This window comes from Accipiter gentilis, chromosome 31 (assembly GCF_929443795.1).
Source record: "Accipiter gentilis chromosome 31, bAccGen1.1, whole genome shotgun sequence".
Classification (NCBI taxonomy): domain Eukaryota; kingdom Metazoa; phylum Chordata; class Aves; order Accipitriformes; family Accipitridae; genus Astur; species Astur gentilis.
Window position 1 is genome coordinate 19,012,518 of NC_064910.1, and position 17,187 is coordinate 19,029,704.

General features: G+C 43.1%; 1 protein-coding gene across 6 annotated transcripts in view; it reads right to left on the reverse strand.

Moving 5' to 3' along the window:
- Positions 1-17,187, reverse strand: part of GPM6B (glycoprotein M6B) — a 113,034-nt gene that overhangs the window by 23,478 nt on the left and 72,369 nt on the right. The window contains exons 1-2 of one of the 6 annotated variants that reach the window (XM_049834183.1): positions 9,096-9,437; positions 1,959-2,078 (exon numbers count right to left, since the gene is read on the reverse strand). The exons of 1 other annotated variant lie outside the window; for it this stretch is intronic. In XM_049834183.1, the coding sequence (XP_049690140.1) occupies positions 1,959-2,078; positions 9,096-9,156 (181 nt within the window). In that variant the 5' untranslated portion in view covers positions 9,157-9,437. Of the gene's footprint in view, positions 1-1,958; positions 2,079-2,423; positions 2,458-9,095; positions 9,438-17,187 lie in introns of those variants that run through there. 4 more of the 6 variants (XM_049834185.1, XM_049834184.1, XM_049834187.1 and 1 more) reach the window with 4 other exon arrangements.

Genomic DNA, 17,187 nt, shown 5'->3' on the forward strand with positions numbered 1-17,187 from the left:
CATGTCGTACACGGACACCTGGGGAGAAGAGGTGGACGCCACGAGGACTGCCACAGAGGTGCTCTCTAGTGATGTCCATTCGGACACTGACAGAGGAGGCAAAGCAGAAGCACCCGTACTGCAAGGGCACCCAAGAAATGACGTGGCTTGTCAAAGAAACAGAGAGTTTATGTCAGCTCAGTAGCCAATGCCACCCAGCAGCGGGGAGCCGTACGCCAGTACTGAAGGGAGACGTGTTACAGCTGTGACTTGTGCTGTGACTGAAGTGGCATTTTCCCTCCAATCTAAAGGAAAGGAACACAGACCAGTATTTTCACTGGGGCTAATCCATCACTGGCAGATTGATCTTACCCAAGACCTGTTCAGAGCAGTTTCACTGCTGCCTAAAAACCTTTTAATTTCTTCAAGTGCAGCCGTTTAAAGCACCTTCCCTTGAACTGGCATATTTGGGCTTTGTTGGTGGGTTTTTTTTACCCCCCATCAGCAAGAACCCATTCATCTTCAGCTCCTCCACGACAGGCACCACATTCACCTGCATGTTATTTCAGGAAGATTCCCAAGGCAGCCTGAACAGGGTTCAGTTGCCTAAACAAGGGTTTCTAGCACCATTTTAGGTGCCAGACTCCCAGCTGCTGCTACAGAAGGCCGTGTGTCTCCTCTGCTCATCTGTGCCAGCACATACGGACGTGTCTCATCACTGGGGACAGCTGAAGGGGCACAAGACCCTGAAACTGGGCACCTGGCCTGCTCCCTCCATGTCCTGCACAGCCCAGGAAGGCAGCGTTCGTAATCTACTGTTCCTTCCTGAAGCATTTCTCTGGTGTATAAAATATCCCATGTACACTGATCTGAAGTTTGGGAACGTCTTCTAGAAGCACTGAGTCTGTCACCCAGGTCATTTATCATAAAATATGGCCAAAATGAATACCGATATTGAAGATGGAGATCATGATTTGCAACTTAAGTATTTGCAAAAAAAAAAAATTAAAAAAAATAATCCCAACAACCCAAAACCAAAACCCCACCCCATTCTGAAATACATAAACATTTGAATCCTAAAGAACAAACATGTGTGCAAATATAATGGAAAAGGGAAGGATTAAGCAGCAAGCTTTGGCCAATATTTCCCTGCAGTTGCTGTTAAAGTCTCTGATGCGGAGGCAGGCATCTCCAGCAAACAAGCTGTCAAAAGCAGGCTTCAATCAGCTCCATAAAGAGAAGAGGATTGCTGGATAGAGCTAGCTGCAAATGGTATCTCTGAGCATTTATATCCTTTGCTGTGCTAACCCTCAGTCAGACTGGAATTTTCCAATGCGATCAATCAGATGCTTGATTTCAGGTGCCTCTCTGAGATGCTTCAAAACAAAATCCCCCCCAAACTCTTAAAATAAAGCTTCAGGAAAATAAAATAGGATCTTTTGAGGACTCGAGCCAGATATCTAAAGGACAGGCATGTGGAATCACCAAAGAATCTTTAAAGCCTCAGCTGAAATCCTCCTTTAGGCTCTGACATATGCACTTACTGCTTCTAGCAAGAGAAAAATGCAACAAACCCATGGAACATTGTCTAGGAAGCATATTGTAGGAGACCAGTGAATCAGATGTGCTGTCACTGCTTTAGTGTCAATTACTGCATTTGTGGCTGATCAGTTTGATAGATTCACCCACATACAAAACCCATACTATGCCATCTCATCTGTAAACAGTTTTGAAGCAATCGGGCAGCACAGTTAAAAGGGAGGTGTCCCTCACCACACATTATTGTCTTTCAAGCATTAGCAACGAAATTTAAATTTATATTCATATGCAAGAACTAGACTCCTTACATCCTTAACAAACAAAACAAGAAAAATAGAAGAACATTTATCTTAAATTGTTAGGACTAGTGCAAAGCATTAGGTTTATGCTACTACCATTTCTGAACTCTCCATTTCCCTTTCACCCAGCCCTTTATTTACCTTGAATCCCCAAAGGACTAATATTGCCTCTCAATGCTGGCACATGATGGTACCGGTGTGGCCTTGAACTCCTGTACATCCAGTGGTACCTGCCAATTTCCATTTCTGGTCTGGTGATCACTGCCAATTTTAGGTGGTAAAAAGTCAGTGTCACCAGCAAGTTTTAGTTCAGTACTTTCAGTCATTTAACTTTAAAAATAAGAGCCCAGAAAAACACGCTGTAGTTTCAGAAACAATATAACCTTATAAACCAAGGGAGGGGGTGGAAAGGACTATGGACAGGGAAACGCTGACACAGGTGTTAAGAAAGGTTGACTAGCTAAAACTCCACCTAGGATTTGAATTAAACACATAAGGAAGGACTTCCTATTCCTTCCCCCCGCCCCCCTCACGTCTCTCTCTATCCATGGCAAAGTGCTCTGCTCCAGAAGTAAAGGAAGACAAAGTCATGGAAAACCACATTACCTGTTTTTTTAAAAGAGCCTAAATCTGTCAAAGAAAATGGTTATTGTCATGTGTAGAGGTAGGGCAAACAGGAGTTTGCTCCATTACTTTCTCACATAAAAAAATACAAAGAAATTCATGGGCTTTAATGCACATAGGCTCATGTATGTTGAAACAGACTTGTCCCAGGTGTACAACGAAGGAGAGCAGTTATCCTTCTCCTGATCTTTTCAGAGGACGGTCGAAGCTCAGCAGTGAGACCCCACACGCTGTAACACACTTGATCCACTCGCACACTCATTGCACACTCATCAGCACAGGCTTCCGAGCTCCCTGAAAGAAGCCAATGGCAAGACATCAAACTACTTTTGAACCTACGTGCCCTCCCTCGGCACTGCTACGGCTTTGTTAGGCTGTCAGAGCAAGGCAGACAGACAAAAAAAGTAATTGTCACCTCCAGCCAAAATAAATCCAACTCAGCAGCATTTTGCCAGGTGGAGGAAGCGAAGGTTACAATGCTGAAAACCCACCTGCAGTAGACTTGGTCAGAGATGAATTTTGGGGGGCAGGGGGAGTAGGAATGTCATAAATTTCTGGCCTGTGAGGGGCTAGGAAGGCCCTGGACCTGGTCCTTCTCTTATGGTTTTGCTGCTGGTGCAATGAGGAATCTGGCACAGCTACATTTACATACATCAAGAAGACAAAAAACCTTGGCCTCAAGTCTAAATGTTGGATGTAGATGTTTGAAACAATAATTTGTTCGCCTCCTACACTAGCAAATGAATTCCAATACTAAAACAGTCTTTTGGGTTCGGGATGCAAACTTAGTATCAATGGCTCCCTAAAGGATACTTGTGGCTTGGTATTTCTCCCCTCTCTGCTACTCATGCACAAACTAGTAAGCAGGTATCAGGTAGGATATTTTTCCTAAAAGACATTATTCTGTTTTGTTTGCTTTACCCTTTCTGTTAGGAAAGGCAAATTCCACTTCTCATGAGCATAACCAAATTCAAAATGTGTTGAAAGTATTGTTCCAAAATGACTGTGCACACTCAGGATGGTATCATCTCCTTTTGCTTACACAGGAACAATCCTGTTCATGAGATCACAAGGAATGCCATAATAATTGAACTGGATACAAAATGGAAAACAACAGAATTCCTTGCTAGTTCTGCAAACTGTCTCCCCCCTCCATCCCAACTCTCTGCTCCCTGCTTTTTTGAAGCTACTTACTGGACATTGGTAACAGATTCAGATTTAAAAATAAATAAATTAAAAAACAACCAGCTGCAAAGACTTCCAGAAATAGAAAGAGTCTTCATTTGCACTGCAGCATCTAGACCAAACCCTTGACACCAAAAGGATTTTATCCTACCAGGCCTGAACCCACAATTTGAGATTTCTCCTGCAGTGGCTATGACACCACTTGCTCAGAGCAGCAGCGCAGGCAGCTGGCTTTCTCCCTTAGCTGGGGGGGCACCGGTGAAGTCACCGCTCTCTGCTGTGGGACCAACATCAAACCCCGAAACGTGGAGACAGCACGTAAGCTTTGTAGCATCATTTCTGTAAGTGAAAATATTCTATGAAGTTGGGGTTTTTAATTAGCAATTTCTGGTTTTGCAGTAAGAGGGCTCCCCTCTTTAGGAGCCGGTTCAAACTCCATAAGGGATCTCAGTTTTTCCACTGCTCTGCAAAGAGCCACTTAGCAATGGCTGTTTGGGAGCCCTTACTGCACGCCTGGCATGACCTCTGAAGTTGAAGAGCATCTTCTGGTGATTTCGCTGGGACCCACCCAGGCCCACTCATGCAAAATCTTCACCAGGACAAAAACCCCACAGGCTTCAGTGGCATAACAGCTCCTGCACACAGTACATATGAACTAGAGTTTAACTCTGTACCCCAAGTAGTTAGGAAAAGGAAACAGCTTTAAATTACTTATTTATCTTTTGCTTTTGGAGGAACTAACTACACTAATTGCATTCCCAGGTCTAGGTTACAACACCCTCCACGCACAGCCCAGCTCACGCATCTGGAGGCTGAAGCAGGTTGTGCTCGACCTTGCACAGACGCACCAGCTACGGAACCGACGTTTTCATGTCACGCCACGCGGGCACACTGATGGCGACCGTGGGGTTCAATAGTTATTGGGACGAATCGTCTTGCACACCTGTAATAAAATCCCCAGTGCCCAACACCCTCGTGCTTGCTGCCTTTAGCGTATGGTTTTAGAGGAAACAAGCAGTTGGGACGTTCATCTGTCGCAGCTGACGAAGCGGGAGCAAAGAGAGGGTTGTCCTTTGGTCATTTATGATCTGGTGATGAATATTGCATTAGAGCAAGGCTGGCCAGAAAATGGGGAAGGGTCAGAGAAACCAAAGGGGACCTCCCCAGCCCTCCTCGCTCCCCTCTTCAGCCCCTTTGCTCCCACTGCGGAGTCCATTGTGTACAGGCAGTGCCATCTGGGCTGCCCCCCACCTCCGTTACCGTATCCAGTGGCACATATGTCTAGGTTTTCTGCTTTCATGAGGTCATTCAGACCAGTATGAGTACGTTCGCTGAGTGTTTTTCAACCCCCTCCTATTTAGAAACCAAATCCTATTCATTAAAACCTAAATCACTAAGCCTGCCAAATTATTATCCCCAGAATATCGCGTGTCCCAGATTCTCCCTGGGCTGGACCTCTCTTTCTACAGTCGTATTCTTCAGGGACTTACACTTAAAGCAGTTGCTGTTTTCAGGGGATCTAAAACACCAATAAACTGCTTGAAATGGGAAAAAATATGCAGCATACTAGAAATAGCTCTGATATCACTGTGTGAGCCTAACATTACAGGGGTACATCTTGATTAATAACTGTAACACGTATATAAAAAAAGTCATTTTTTTCAATTTGCTGTAACAAAAAATACATCTATCTGTGATGCATCAAAATGTCATAAGCTCACGGTGTAAAAAGAACTTCACTAAATGTGAAATAAACTGCTCATTAATTCACTCCTTTCTTACACCGCACTTTAGCAGCTTCACTTACACTACCGCACAGTTGTACAGTTGTCTTGAGAAGTATTTTCTTTCTATTTTTGACTAGCATGTATTTGTCTATTTAGAGTTTAAAAGTGGAAAGTTTGCTTCATGTATGATGAAAATAATAAAGCTTACAACCATTTCTGAGCACGAGGTTTTCTTTCATCGAGAGCTCATTAGTAGGGAAGAGCCAATTAAAAGGAACCTTTGGTACAGCTGGTCAGGCTGGCTTTCATTATTCCTCAGCACAGCATATACAATCTGAACATCGTATGCATTCATACAAGGAACCTATATCCTAGTGTAATGGCCTTCTTCCATCCTCCCATGTGTAACTGGTGAATTCACCATGGTCATCCGCAGTTGGGTTTTACTTTGCCTTCTGAATTTTGCAACTTGGTAGTATTTCTCATAGTTAAATTAAGAGGGAAACTTCTTGTCTCTGTTAATGTATATCAGGATCTATATCCTTCACTGCTGATGCAAAACGGCATTTCGTTTTTCTTATTTATTCCACCTCAGTAAATCTGCCTGCCCAGTCCTCACATTTTGATTTAATTTAATGGCTGCAAGATAAACCCTGTCATTTGTAATAATTTGTAAACCTTCATCTTTAAAATGCATCCAATCTGTCCTGCAGCCCTGTAAAGTATCTGTTAAACATTTTGCTTCGGCTTGCTCATGGTGTTCTCCTCTGATAAGGGCTGCTGATATGCAGTATAAAGCTGACTTATTTCTTATCTGCATCAACATGGGTGTTGTTCCATTTCCAATTAAAAAAACTGGGGCAGCAGCCACTCATCTGGGTGCAGAGAAACAAATGTCTGATAAACACTGAATCCATCAGCTGGGTAACATCACTGCCTGAATCAGGCAGGGGATTAATGAAAATAATTACTGAAATATAAAACTGGAATTCATATATAATTTAGCAAACTTTAAAAATCTAAGTTCAATGATTTTCATTTATCAATCAGTAATTATTCATAAAACACATTAGCTTGCGTAAATTGTCTCAGCTACACTGCAATCCAAAATAGCTGGCCATCCACATTTGCCAGAGAGATAGGAAACATAAACCAGTACCTATGTGACACCACTCTTCAGATCTGACTGTATTAAGTGCTCGAACTGAAAATAGATCTCGCTGCTCATTCCAAGTGCTTGAGCAGTATTGTTCTCCAGCATTCTCCCGAGTACAGGGAGCCCTGTATATAGGCAGCATGTAGTCCCAACTCAACTCCCTCCAAGTATTTATTCTATACAATTACAGTACATCCTTGAGGAGGTCCTTGCATTTGAAAGCACAACCCGGAAACCTGTAGTTTAAAATTCTGGTAAAGGGAAAAACCCTCTTAGCTTAAAAGTATGATTTGCCATTATTTAAATGCAGATACTTTCCCCAGAACTCAGCAGTGCAAAGCATACTGTGCGTGAACCTGAATACCCAAAGTGAAATGCTCAGGATCTTCTCTTCTCTCTGTCTTAGCAATAGCGACATCCCCCAAACTCCTTCAGATGTCGTTTTATCTCCTTCAAGTTTGCAATTCATTTCTGGGAGGAACAGTTAAAAGGCTTTGTGATAACACTTCGATTGCTTCAAGCTGTGGCAGTTGCCTCGCAATTACTGGGTCTAGGGCATCTCATCAAGGACGCCCATTACACTAAGTCCAGGTGGGATCTTAGAGGAAGAAGCAAACGTTGCGAGCCTGGCAAGCATGTAAGGCACAGCACTTTGGAAAATCTGTCCCCCAAAACCGCATCACAGCTTCATGGCAGTAACTTTGCAGGGGATTTGGGCTATTTATTTTGCTACTGAAACTAGGAGTAGGGCTGCTTCAGCTTTCTGCATTTTAATTTGCTGTGAAACATATTGGGAATTTAAGTGAATAGAAATAAAGAGCATAATGTGAGAGACCATGTGTTGCTTTCAGAAATTAGGAAACTGGCAAGAACAAAGCCTTGAAGTGTTACATACACATACCTATGTAACAGATCCACACTATAAAATTACCACAGAAAATCTAGGAAAGGGTGGTAAAATTAAGATAGAAGTTCCCCTGCTTGCATCCTATGAAAGCAACAGATCAACCACCTTGACTTAGTAACAGATTTACTGTTCTACATGTTGTGCTTTCATCCTTGCCAAAATAAAAGGGAAACCATAAACTCATCATAAACACACTCAGCAACACATTTCGTTTTGCACAGCTGCTAATGCATACAGATAACTTCGGTGTTTATGGTACATGAGTTCTATCAGTTTAAAAGAAACTCATCAGTCAAAGGAAAAATTGCTGTAATTTTTGAAGAATGATCTATGAGTTCAAGGTGGTTTTATAGTCAAGGTATTTAGGGCATTTTGTACATTAATTACTCAAAATCTGCAGTGAGGTGGGTTATTGTCCACATACACTAATGGCTTTCAGAGTTTAATCTCTCATCAGTGGACCTCCTTCTGTGAAATCCCTAAGGGATTAAGTAGTACTATGTCTAATCACTTGACAAATTTCATTTACTTGAAACTGAAGCTAGGTTTGAATTATACAAAGTGTGTAGGAGGAATCAGATTCAAAGTAGGAAAACAAAATCTGGTACTGGACAGTACTGGGGTTTATCATTACATTCATATCTGAACTGTTTAACAATAAATGAAACCAATTCTACTTGGGGAAATGTATTAGTTGTGTATCAGCTGCTTATGCCTGTGAGATACTCAGATTGGTTATAAATGACACACAACAGGTTCAAAAGTATAATATGACTTATGTAAAAGGGCAGTGGAAATTGTAATAGTTTTGTTACTGCTGTATCATTTAGCAAAATGATCTTGCTATGATTAGTACAGTAGTCGGCTACACTGAAGAGGGACATTTATTTGGCACAAAATATATGATGCAGAAAAAACCCCATCCTTTGCTACTTCAGTTTACCCTCTGAAGTTCATCACTCCAGACCAAATAAATCACCTGTAAGGCTGGGATGGATGAAGCACCTCTCCTTCTGCGCTGCTGTCTCCCTACCGCAGAACCACTACCATGGAATTGTTCTCTCCAAAAAGCAGCAATTCTCCGTGATTAACACATCCTGAAATCTAATGTTGGAAACTCATTGCATTATTCCCCATTATCATAGCACAGGCAGATGTCTACAAAAGCAAAATTTGCCAGACAACACCACAGAAAAGGAATTTTATAAGAGTAGTATTTGGCATAAAGCTAAATACACAAAGGTTGTGTGGTATTATAATCTATTATGTTACTATAACCTAGGTCTCCCACACTGCATTGCAAAGCCTTGCTACACGGCTAGTCTCGATGAAAACAACAGATTACGGCTCTGAAAATGACATGCAAACACACAGGCACACGCTACCTCTGTAAATCAAATTTTCCAAAATCCGTCAAAGACGCAGCAATTGCAAGAGTTCTTTCGCAAACATAATTTTGGGCAGGGTTAGGACAGATTCAGAGCAAATACAGACGCAGACAGAAAGATTGTTGCTCTATTAATTTGTGGTCAAGCCATGCAGGAAAGGACGGCTGAAAGCCCGAAGATGCAGTAACGATTGTTTAAGAGCCATTCGAAAAAGTGACAAAACTGGCCTAAACCTCTTTAAGCCCCCTGAATGAAAAGATTTAAACAGGCTATTGTTAGACCCCTGGGTACCTTTTTTCTCTTGGCTTTGTTCTGCATTTTCCTCCGCTGCAGTTTCCATGGCTGGCTTCATACCATCCACCAAAAATGCCGCCCCCCCTCCCCCCCCAGCAAGCACTTTTTCTCTTCGCCTCCTTTCTCACTCCCTTCCGTCTCCTATTTACGGCGGCGGTGATTGAGTGGCTCTGTTCTCCCCTACAGTAGATTACAGTCCTTTCCAAAATGCCAGAAAAGTCTTGTCAGCTTCAATTTCGCTCCGCTGACTGGTCCACGAGGAGCCGTGCCAGCGAGCGCTCAGCCATACGTCACCACGGTCCCCAGCTATAAAATTGCCATCCTGCGCCTGACCATGCCCCGGCTCGCCGTGTCGCGGGGACCGGCATCGCCAGCTCGCACCCCCTTCCCCTCGCCCTCCGCTCTCCCCCTCTTTTTCCCTCCCGTCTCCCAAGGCTCCCGATGAACGTTAATCAATTCTCTTGGCGGTGAATGGATTGGCGACATCGGGAGGGGAGACGCGGGCGAGAAAGAAAGGAGCCCCCCCGGCTGCCGTGGGGCGAGCCCCCCGGCCGCCGTCTCTAAGGGGAGTGCACGCCGGCACACAATCGCAAGGCTGCCTTTCCCATGGGATCTTGTTATTATGCTTCGCGTTTTGATTTATTCCACATGCCCTCTGCTCTTTCAAGGGGCGGGGGGCGATGGGTCTGTTCTCTCTGTTTGCTTTCTTTGCCGACTAAGTTCCGCTCACCCACGGCAAAAGACTGTGTGAGAGAAGCATAAAAGCAAAAGTGGGCATATGTATACGTACATGGAAAATTTAAATTCTTCCTCTGACTGGCAACTGCAATGGAAAAAAAAATGCACAAAAAAATCCAAGCAAGCAGAGAGGAAGGAAGCTCAAGTGACCTAAAATGCACATGCAATACTTTAAAGGATAAGATGTTTAAGAAAACACAACTTGGGTTTTAAAACGATGTCTGCCGTTGGAGACCTAAAGCCACGCTTAGAAGCAAGTGCAGAGCTGCTGTTAAGCACATGCTTGATCATTCCCCTAAATCCAGGCGGACTGCAGCACGATCTAACAAGCTGTACTAACGTGGCTCTGGGAGCAACAAAACCAGGACATGTCTATGTTGCACTGCATGAGGCGACTTTAAGTGTCCCCAGGCCGCTCTGAGCAGCCCCGTGCTCACCATATAGGGGTATTATTCACCTTCCAAACCCCAAGATAACTGACATATTTCAGCCTGTACTGTTCTGAGGCTAATTAGCCTTGCCTATCACTTTCCTTGCCTCAATGGCCTCGCAGTACGCCAGACTGCACAGGGCAGACATGCCCAAAGGCACCCCTTCTTGTGCGCAGGATGATGGAGCAACCGTGGAGTAACGGCCTTTGTGGTCTGGCAGGCTTCGCTGGTCCAGCCGCCGCAGCCGATTCTGCAGGCTGCAAAGACTCCTAGCAGATTCAGCAAACGCTGGGGATGTTAAAACCTACACGCTGCATGTTCCATATAACAGATTCAACCGGGAGAGTGGGAAGAGGGAAGCAGTCCAAAGATTTGTAGCTGCAGTTCAGTCTCTTCTGGTTCAAGTTACTACACCCACAATTTTACTGTGCATTTTTATTTCTATAGATGCCTAGTGAAAAGCACAAAAAACCTCAGACCCAACCTTCAGAGAAAGTTCCCTTCTCTTGCAAGAAATCAGAGCACAAATCCTCTTCTCTCACCTCAGTCACCACCATTGTTACTTTGCTTTGGCATTACTGCTCAGACACATGCTTCAGCCCAGCTGCCAAGAGGTCTTGGACTTATCCTAAGATTTCATATCATAGCATCAAAACTTGATGTCAAGCATCTCCCTAAAAAGCTTTCTTGGAGTCCAGGAAAAGTCCGCAGCTGAAGCTCCCACCTCAGCAGACCTTTTTATAAGCAGGATGAAGTTAAGTTGTAGAGGAGATGAAGTATCCTCAGGAACCAACATGAGGCAATGGGCTGGGTTCCTGGAGGTAATCAACTCAGCAGGTCCAGCAGATACTTCAACCCAGGTGCAAGGCGTATTTCTCCAATCTCCCTCGCCAGTGCCCACACAGCACTCCACACACATACTGGAATCCTGCCCAGCAAGACCACATACTGCAAACACACTGCCTCAAGGAAGCAGCTGAAAGGTGAAACCACAGGTGATGTTTGCTGTATTCTTTTAACCATTACTAAAAGTTGTTCAAATCCCACAGTCAAGAAAGGACAGACAACTTCTTTACATTTGGGATAATGATTATACAAAGAAAATGTTCTACAAAGAGTGTTTTTTTCCCCATTTAGCATCAGTAAGATTGAAAATCCATAGCAAATACACCCTGCTTGCTGAAAGTCACACTAATTTCAGTCATTTGTCGAAACAGTTGATTGTCTCTGACATTAAAATTCCCTTCTTGGACCTTCTCATTGTTCAGTCGGTACTACTGCTTGCTGTTTTCACAGTCTACATCTCCATTTCTTAATGACCTTTGTTTACTTTGGAAGGTTTAAAAGGTTGAAACCTCTCTTCTGACTACCCCGAGTTACAGAAGGACGGTTCAAAAACTTATTCAGGTGGTATAATATTAATGCACTTATCAGTATAAATATACAGAAAATACAAACGCCATCTGGAATTTCCTTTCTTTAAACAGCAAATAAATTAGACAAAACCTATGGTTGCAGACTGTCCCCGGAGGAAACCCACTAACGAAGCCCTCCACTGCATCAGGGAGGCCTGCTCCTTCAAACAGCTGCATGCTCTCCTGCTGGCAAGCAGATTTTGTTAGGCAGGCTCAGGACTTCAGAGCAGATGTTTTACAAACACAAAACTAACAGGCTCGGAGACTATTCTGCTACCTTCTCCCAGGATAACCCCTTCCCCAAACAAGGAACAAAAAAGTCAGGGCACAGTATCAGAATTAACTCCAGAAGAGCTTGAAGTGAAGACTTCAGAAGCCATCAATCCCAACTATTCAAAAGCATTAATTCTACCCTACTAAATCATCCTCTAAAAGCTTCAAGTGATGCATGAGTGTAAAGTTCTCCCCGCCCCCCTTCTTACTGCGTTCCAGATTGATATAATATATGATGGGGTTTAAGCACTTATCATCTTAAGTAATTTCTTCATCTTCAAAACTCTGTCCCATCATTGATAAACACGGCAGATAAACTATATGCTTTTCCTCCAGTCCTAACACGGGTGCTGATCTTGTGCTTTGAGCATTAATCTCAGCCAGCAAATTGTCTCATCCAATGCCCTCTCCCTTAATCAGATACATCCTTTCATAATACGTGATGAGATTGGGAGACATCAAGCCTATGCCTATGACAACACAGCAAAAGACAAAGCCACAAAGGCAGAAATTACAAAAGATTCTTTGAAGACTGATACTCAGCAAAACCTGCTGTACAGACCAGGCTGATTTAGATAACCAGCAACCAGGGAAGGTGGCTAGTTACATTTCAGGAGTTCAGCCCAGCATTTTATCTGTAGACCAAAATGAAAATGAGGAGGGGGGGTTGAGCAGTAAGAGCTTCTGCTGCTCAAGCACAGCTCTGAGTCTACAGCCAAACCTCAAGATGAATAGCAGTGGAGCAAAGTATGTGAAGACACTGCAGACTAAGACACATTTGCTGCAAAATAGTTTTTTTAAAAAAAGGTTTTAATCTATTTTATCTAGGTTTTCAAAAAACATTTAATCATTTTGCTCAGTCAAGTAAAATAGCACAATCGCACAAGTTAAAAAAGGTATTAAAAACCCAACTCTGTTCATGTGCCAATTCCTTTTGAACATCTATCTTTAATGTCACTGAATCTAGTTTACATTCCTGAAGGCTGAGGAGCTCTATCATAACCTACAGCAAATTCTTCACAAGCTTTCAGGAGATGAATATACACTTGCCACTTCTACAAAGGCTTCACAGAGCTGTAATAAAGAGTGTTCTCACATACTTCCTCAGCAATTTGAGATTAGCCTATGAGATCCAAGACTCAGGAGTTAAAATACAGACACTGCACCTCAAACAAAACTGACATGTATTCCAAACAACTAATTTTAAAGACAACTTGTAGGATACTTTTCTTTTTTTTTTTTTTTTTTTAAGGATATATGCAAAAATATTCAACAGAAAGAACAAACAAACATGCAGTCACTTGGTGTGTGTCTCAACATAATTGCTTGTGTTCAGACCAGCTTTAGACCAGTTACCTAAGACTTGAGTATAAAACCTAATCTGAATGCTTATGCAGAAGCAGGCAAATTTTCCATGTGGATAAAATCAAAGCATGACAACTAGATCTTAGTTGTGCATCAGTCATATACCTGGCAAGTGCTTTAAAAAAAAAAAAAAATGTGGGGCCTATTCTTTCAGACATACTAAATTACTAGGAAAATTAAATCCAAATTAATGAACAAATAACAGTGGAAAAACCCTGCACTTTTACCACAGTACAAAATACCGTATAAAATACTAAAAACCATGAGTCTGCACTGCACTTTGGGATCTCAGTGTTGGATTTCTGTAGAAATGGCAAAACTAAAGGCTTAAGTGTGGACAGTGGTTATCTTTGCAGTGAAAGAAAATCACCGAGTTAACTGATGCAGGTAAGTCCAAGAGGGTGAGCAGACCTTAAGAGTGTGAAGGTGCCAGTCCTGTAACCCCCTTAGTAAAGCCACAAGAAGATGGCAATAACTGCTGCCAGTCTAAATGCCTGGCAGCAAGCAGGCAGGCAAAGCAGATGTCGTTCCGTTGTCGGGTTTCATACATTGCTCTGGCCAGCCTGCGAGCTTCCAGCTGGACCACTGCTTTAGTCCACTGCAGTAACAGTCACTGGTGAGAATCAAAGGCAATAAACAGGCTAAATCCAGGACATACGTGGTTGGCTAACCTTTATTTGGAACATAAAGGTGGGGGGGGGGGGGGGGGCGGAAATCCCTTGAAGAGTGAATAGATGATTCTGTACGGCTTTTCCAGTAGCTAAGTCTCATCAAGTTCTAGTCTCAAAGATGACTCAAATGGCAAAGATGTGAAAGCTACCAAAGAAAAGAGCCTGAAGAGCTATAATCAAAATCAAAATGAAAGCAAAAGTTGGTGATGTTCTTAAGCAGCTGGGAGGTCCATTTCTGCTTATGAAAGGCAGTCAACAGCACAGAAGTAATTAAAAAATTGCTATTGTTTCTTTATTGTAACTAATAGCTTTAGTAAGGTTTTCCTGGGTGTAAGGAACTTGTATTTAAAAAACAGACTAGGGGAAATAATTCAGAACCCTGACAGACAGAACACGGCAACCTCAAGCACACCAAGGACTTTTGAGGAAAAGCAATAAAAATGAAAACAAAGTAGGCTACATTTGAAACTGAGCTGGAAGCAACATCACCTCCTGCACCCTTCTCCTGCGAGGTTGCCTGGAGTAGCACCACACTCTTGGCAAGCCAGAAAGAAACATGCTGACAATATGGAGCCCTTTTATACTACAGCTAAAAGCACGGAAATATAGGAAACAAAAGAAAAGACATCCTAGCATCTCCCACAGAAGTAGCTTTCATTCAGCAAGCGACATTTTAGAGCACTAGCCCCAAAGGTCATCTTCAGCTTCTACTCCAGCTCAACAATTTTATGGCAATATGTATAGTTTCCTACAAGTGTAATGCATGGCAAGTTTCAAATACTTAAAATTTAAAACTAGGCAGTGCAGCAGGAAGATGACATGCTCAGCTCTTTTGTCTTCATTCTCTTAATTCTGCACCTTGAAGACAAGCCAACCTACTTAGCTTTTGCTATGAACCCTCTTCTCCAATATTGTTGCCAAAGCCTACTGCCATCTCAAAAGACTAACAAAAGTTCCTAAATACTTGGACATACTGAAATAGCATCCTAGATATTTATGTCGAACTTCCTAGCACTTAAGTAGAAGTGCCTCTTGTACCTGTAGAAGAGCTATTCCTGCCAGAGTTTCAGAAGGCAGCAAAGGTATCATTATAATACATTCCTGCTAATACAGCTGCTTAGTCTCAAAACACATGAGAGTTTGAGACAGGATTGATATTGGGAGACTACCTGTTGAATTTTTTTTCTCTATCTATCTATAAATAAATCTAAACTTCACTGAGTTCAGCCTTGACACAAACTTATTCTTCTGCTCCACAAAGTCGGATTTAATCAGACAATCCTGTGTTAACTTTACATCCAGTTCTGATTTTCAAAATTGCCCTCCCACTCTTCGCAGAGACTTCAGCATCCCACCTACAATCTCTCATCTATTCAGTGCTCGTTTTGTTCTTCAGTCTTGGCCTCAGTCCAGTCTTTTCACAAAGCATGGAAAAAAGCAGGGAAATATAAAGAAGTACAAAACCCTACAGCTCCCCAAAAAGAAACCAGGGGCACTATAAAAAAGTACCCCACAGTGGAGTGGCATGGGGAGAGACAGGGATGAAGACTCGTCCTGAATTTCATGAGGGATTCCATGCATAAATCACAAGTAGAGATATGTGTGTGTATACATATCTACATAAAGAAAACATATGCATATGATTATATACATATTTTTATGGAGCAGAAAACTTTATTGGCATCATCAGAACCACAACAAGGAATGCAAACTAATGTAGAGAGTCACGCAACAGGTATTAAGTTTGACAGCGAATGCACAACTAAGCACCATCGCAGTGCTACAGCCTCCTCCAGCTCAAGATTTCAGGGCCGAAAACGAAGTTACCCAGTGTCAGACTGGAGTTTGTGGCAGAGCTAATCCACGCAGCGAGAGTACCATTTCTTAGGCACCATTATCCGCTCACCGCAGTATCGTGGGTTGAAAGCCTGGCCCCACCGACGCTAGGCTCAGCCGTATGTCGCTCCAAGACCCACTCACAGATTACTGGGCAGTTGTGTGTCAATGTTTTGAAAAGCCCATGTAATTCAGCAGTCAAAATGTTGACGTAAAAGAAACCATCAAAATAATGATTGGTACAAGGTCCTGAAATTAATTGTTTAAAGTTTCAGCACCCTGTAAGTCACCATTTTTGTAGCTGTTTTGCCGATACTGAAAATTCCCATTCCAGTGTAATTAAACTGTACTTTGGGAAAGATCCTGGACAGGTTCTGTCATGCAGCCCTGGACCGCCTGTTGAATTGCAAATATAGTTTCTGTTCACACACAAGACACTAGTCATGAAATCCTCAGTTAAGACACTAACGAAAGGGTCCCCAATTAATCATTGTATTCTTTGCAAGAGCAGATATCCTCATTAGGAAAGCGGCAGGACATTAACAAGTTCCACTTTGAGGGTATCCAATTAACTCATCGGCTAAATATGTGCCAGGCAACTTCGACCGGCCTAGCTTTTCCAGTCCCCCCTTTCTAGCTGCATCAATTGGGATCCCGGTCATGTATAAAGTAGCGGTTCTTTCTGCACTTTACAATGCCTTTGAGAACGCCGCTGGTGGACAACAAACAACGGCTGCTGAAGTGTTTAACAGGTCTTTCACTTGCGCCCATAAAAAGTTAAGTGTGCGCTTGGAGAGTTCAGTGCAATTAAAAAAAACCAACCACCCTCTACCTTATAAACAGGGAATGACTTAACCTGCCAACAACAAGCACGGTTGGAGCTCCGTCTGGATCATGTCACGCCTCGATTTTTGCCGAACCTCAGCAGTGGGTGATCCTGCATACAAAGCGAGCTCCAAGACAAAAGTGCTATAGGGTGAGTTAAGGACAAAGTAGCGGCTTTCAGCCTAGATTCCCAGATAGGCTGTCAAGTCAAATCCCTTGCCAGGACAGGATTATTCCCTAGAGTATACATTTCCAACACTTTGTCTCGCCTAATTTTTTAAGTGTCTCGAGCTTGGAGCCTTTCAGTTGTTTTGCGGGAAGAGCCATTCTGCCGCCCGGCAGGTTTTGAGGCTCGGCACAAAGGAGGGTTCGCACAACGGCCAGGCCCCCGCCGCAGTCAATGCAGAAGGAGCAGCTTCTCCAGGAGCAGGATCCCGGCCTCCCAAACGACCTCCAGTCCCGCTGCCTGAAAACCACCCAGAATCCAGACTCTCTTTTGAGCAATCCCATCCTGACGCTGCCTAGTTACATCCCC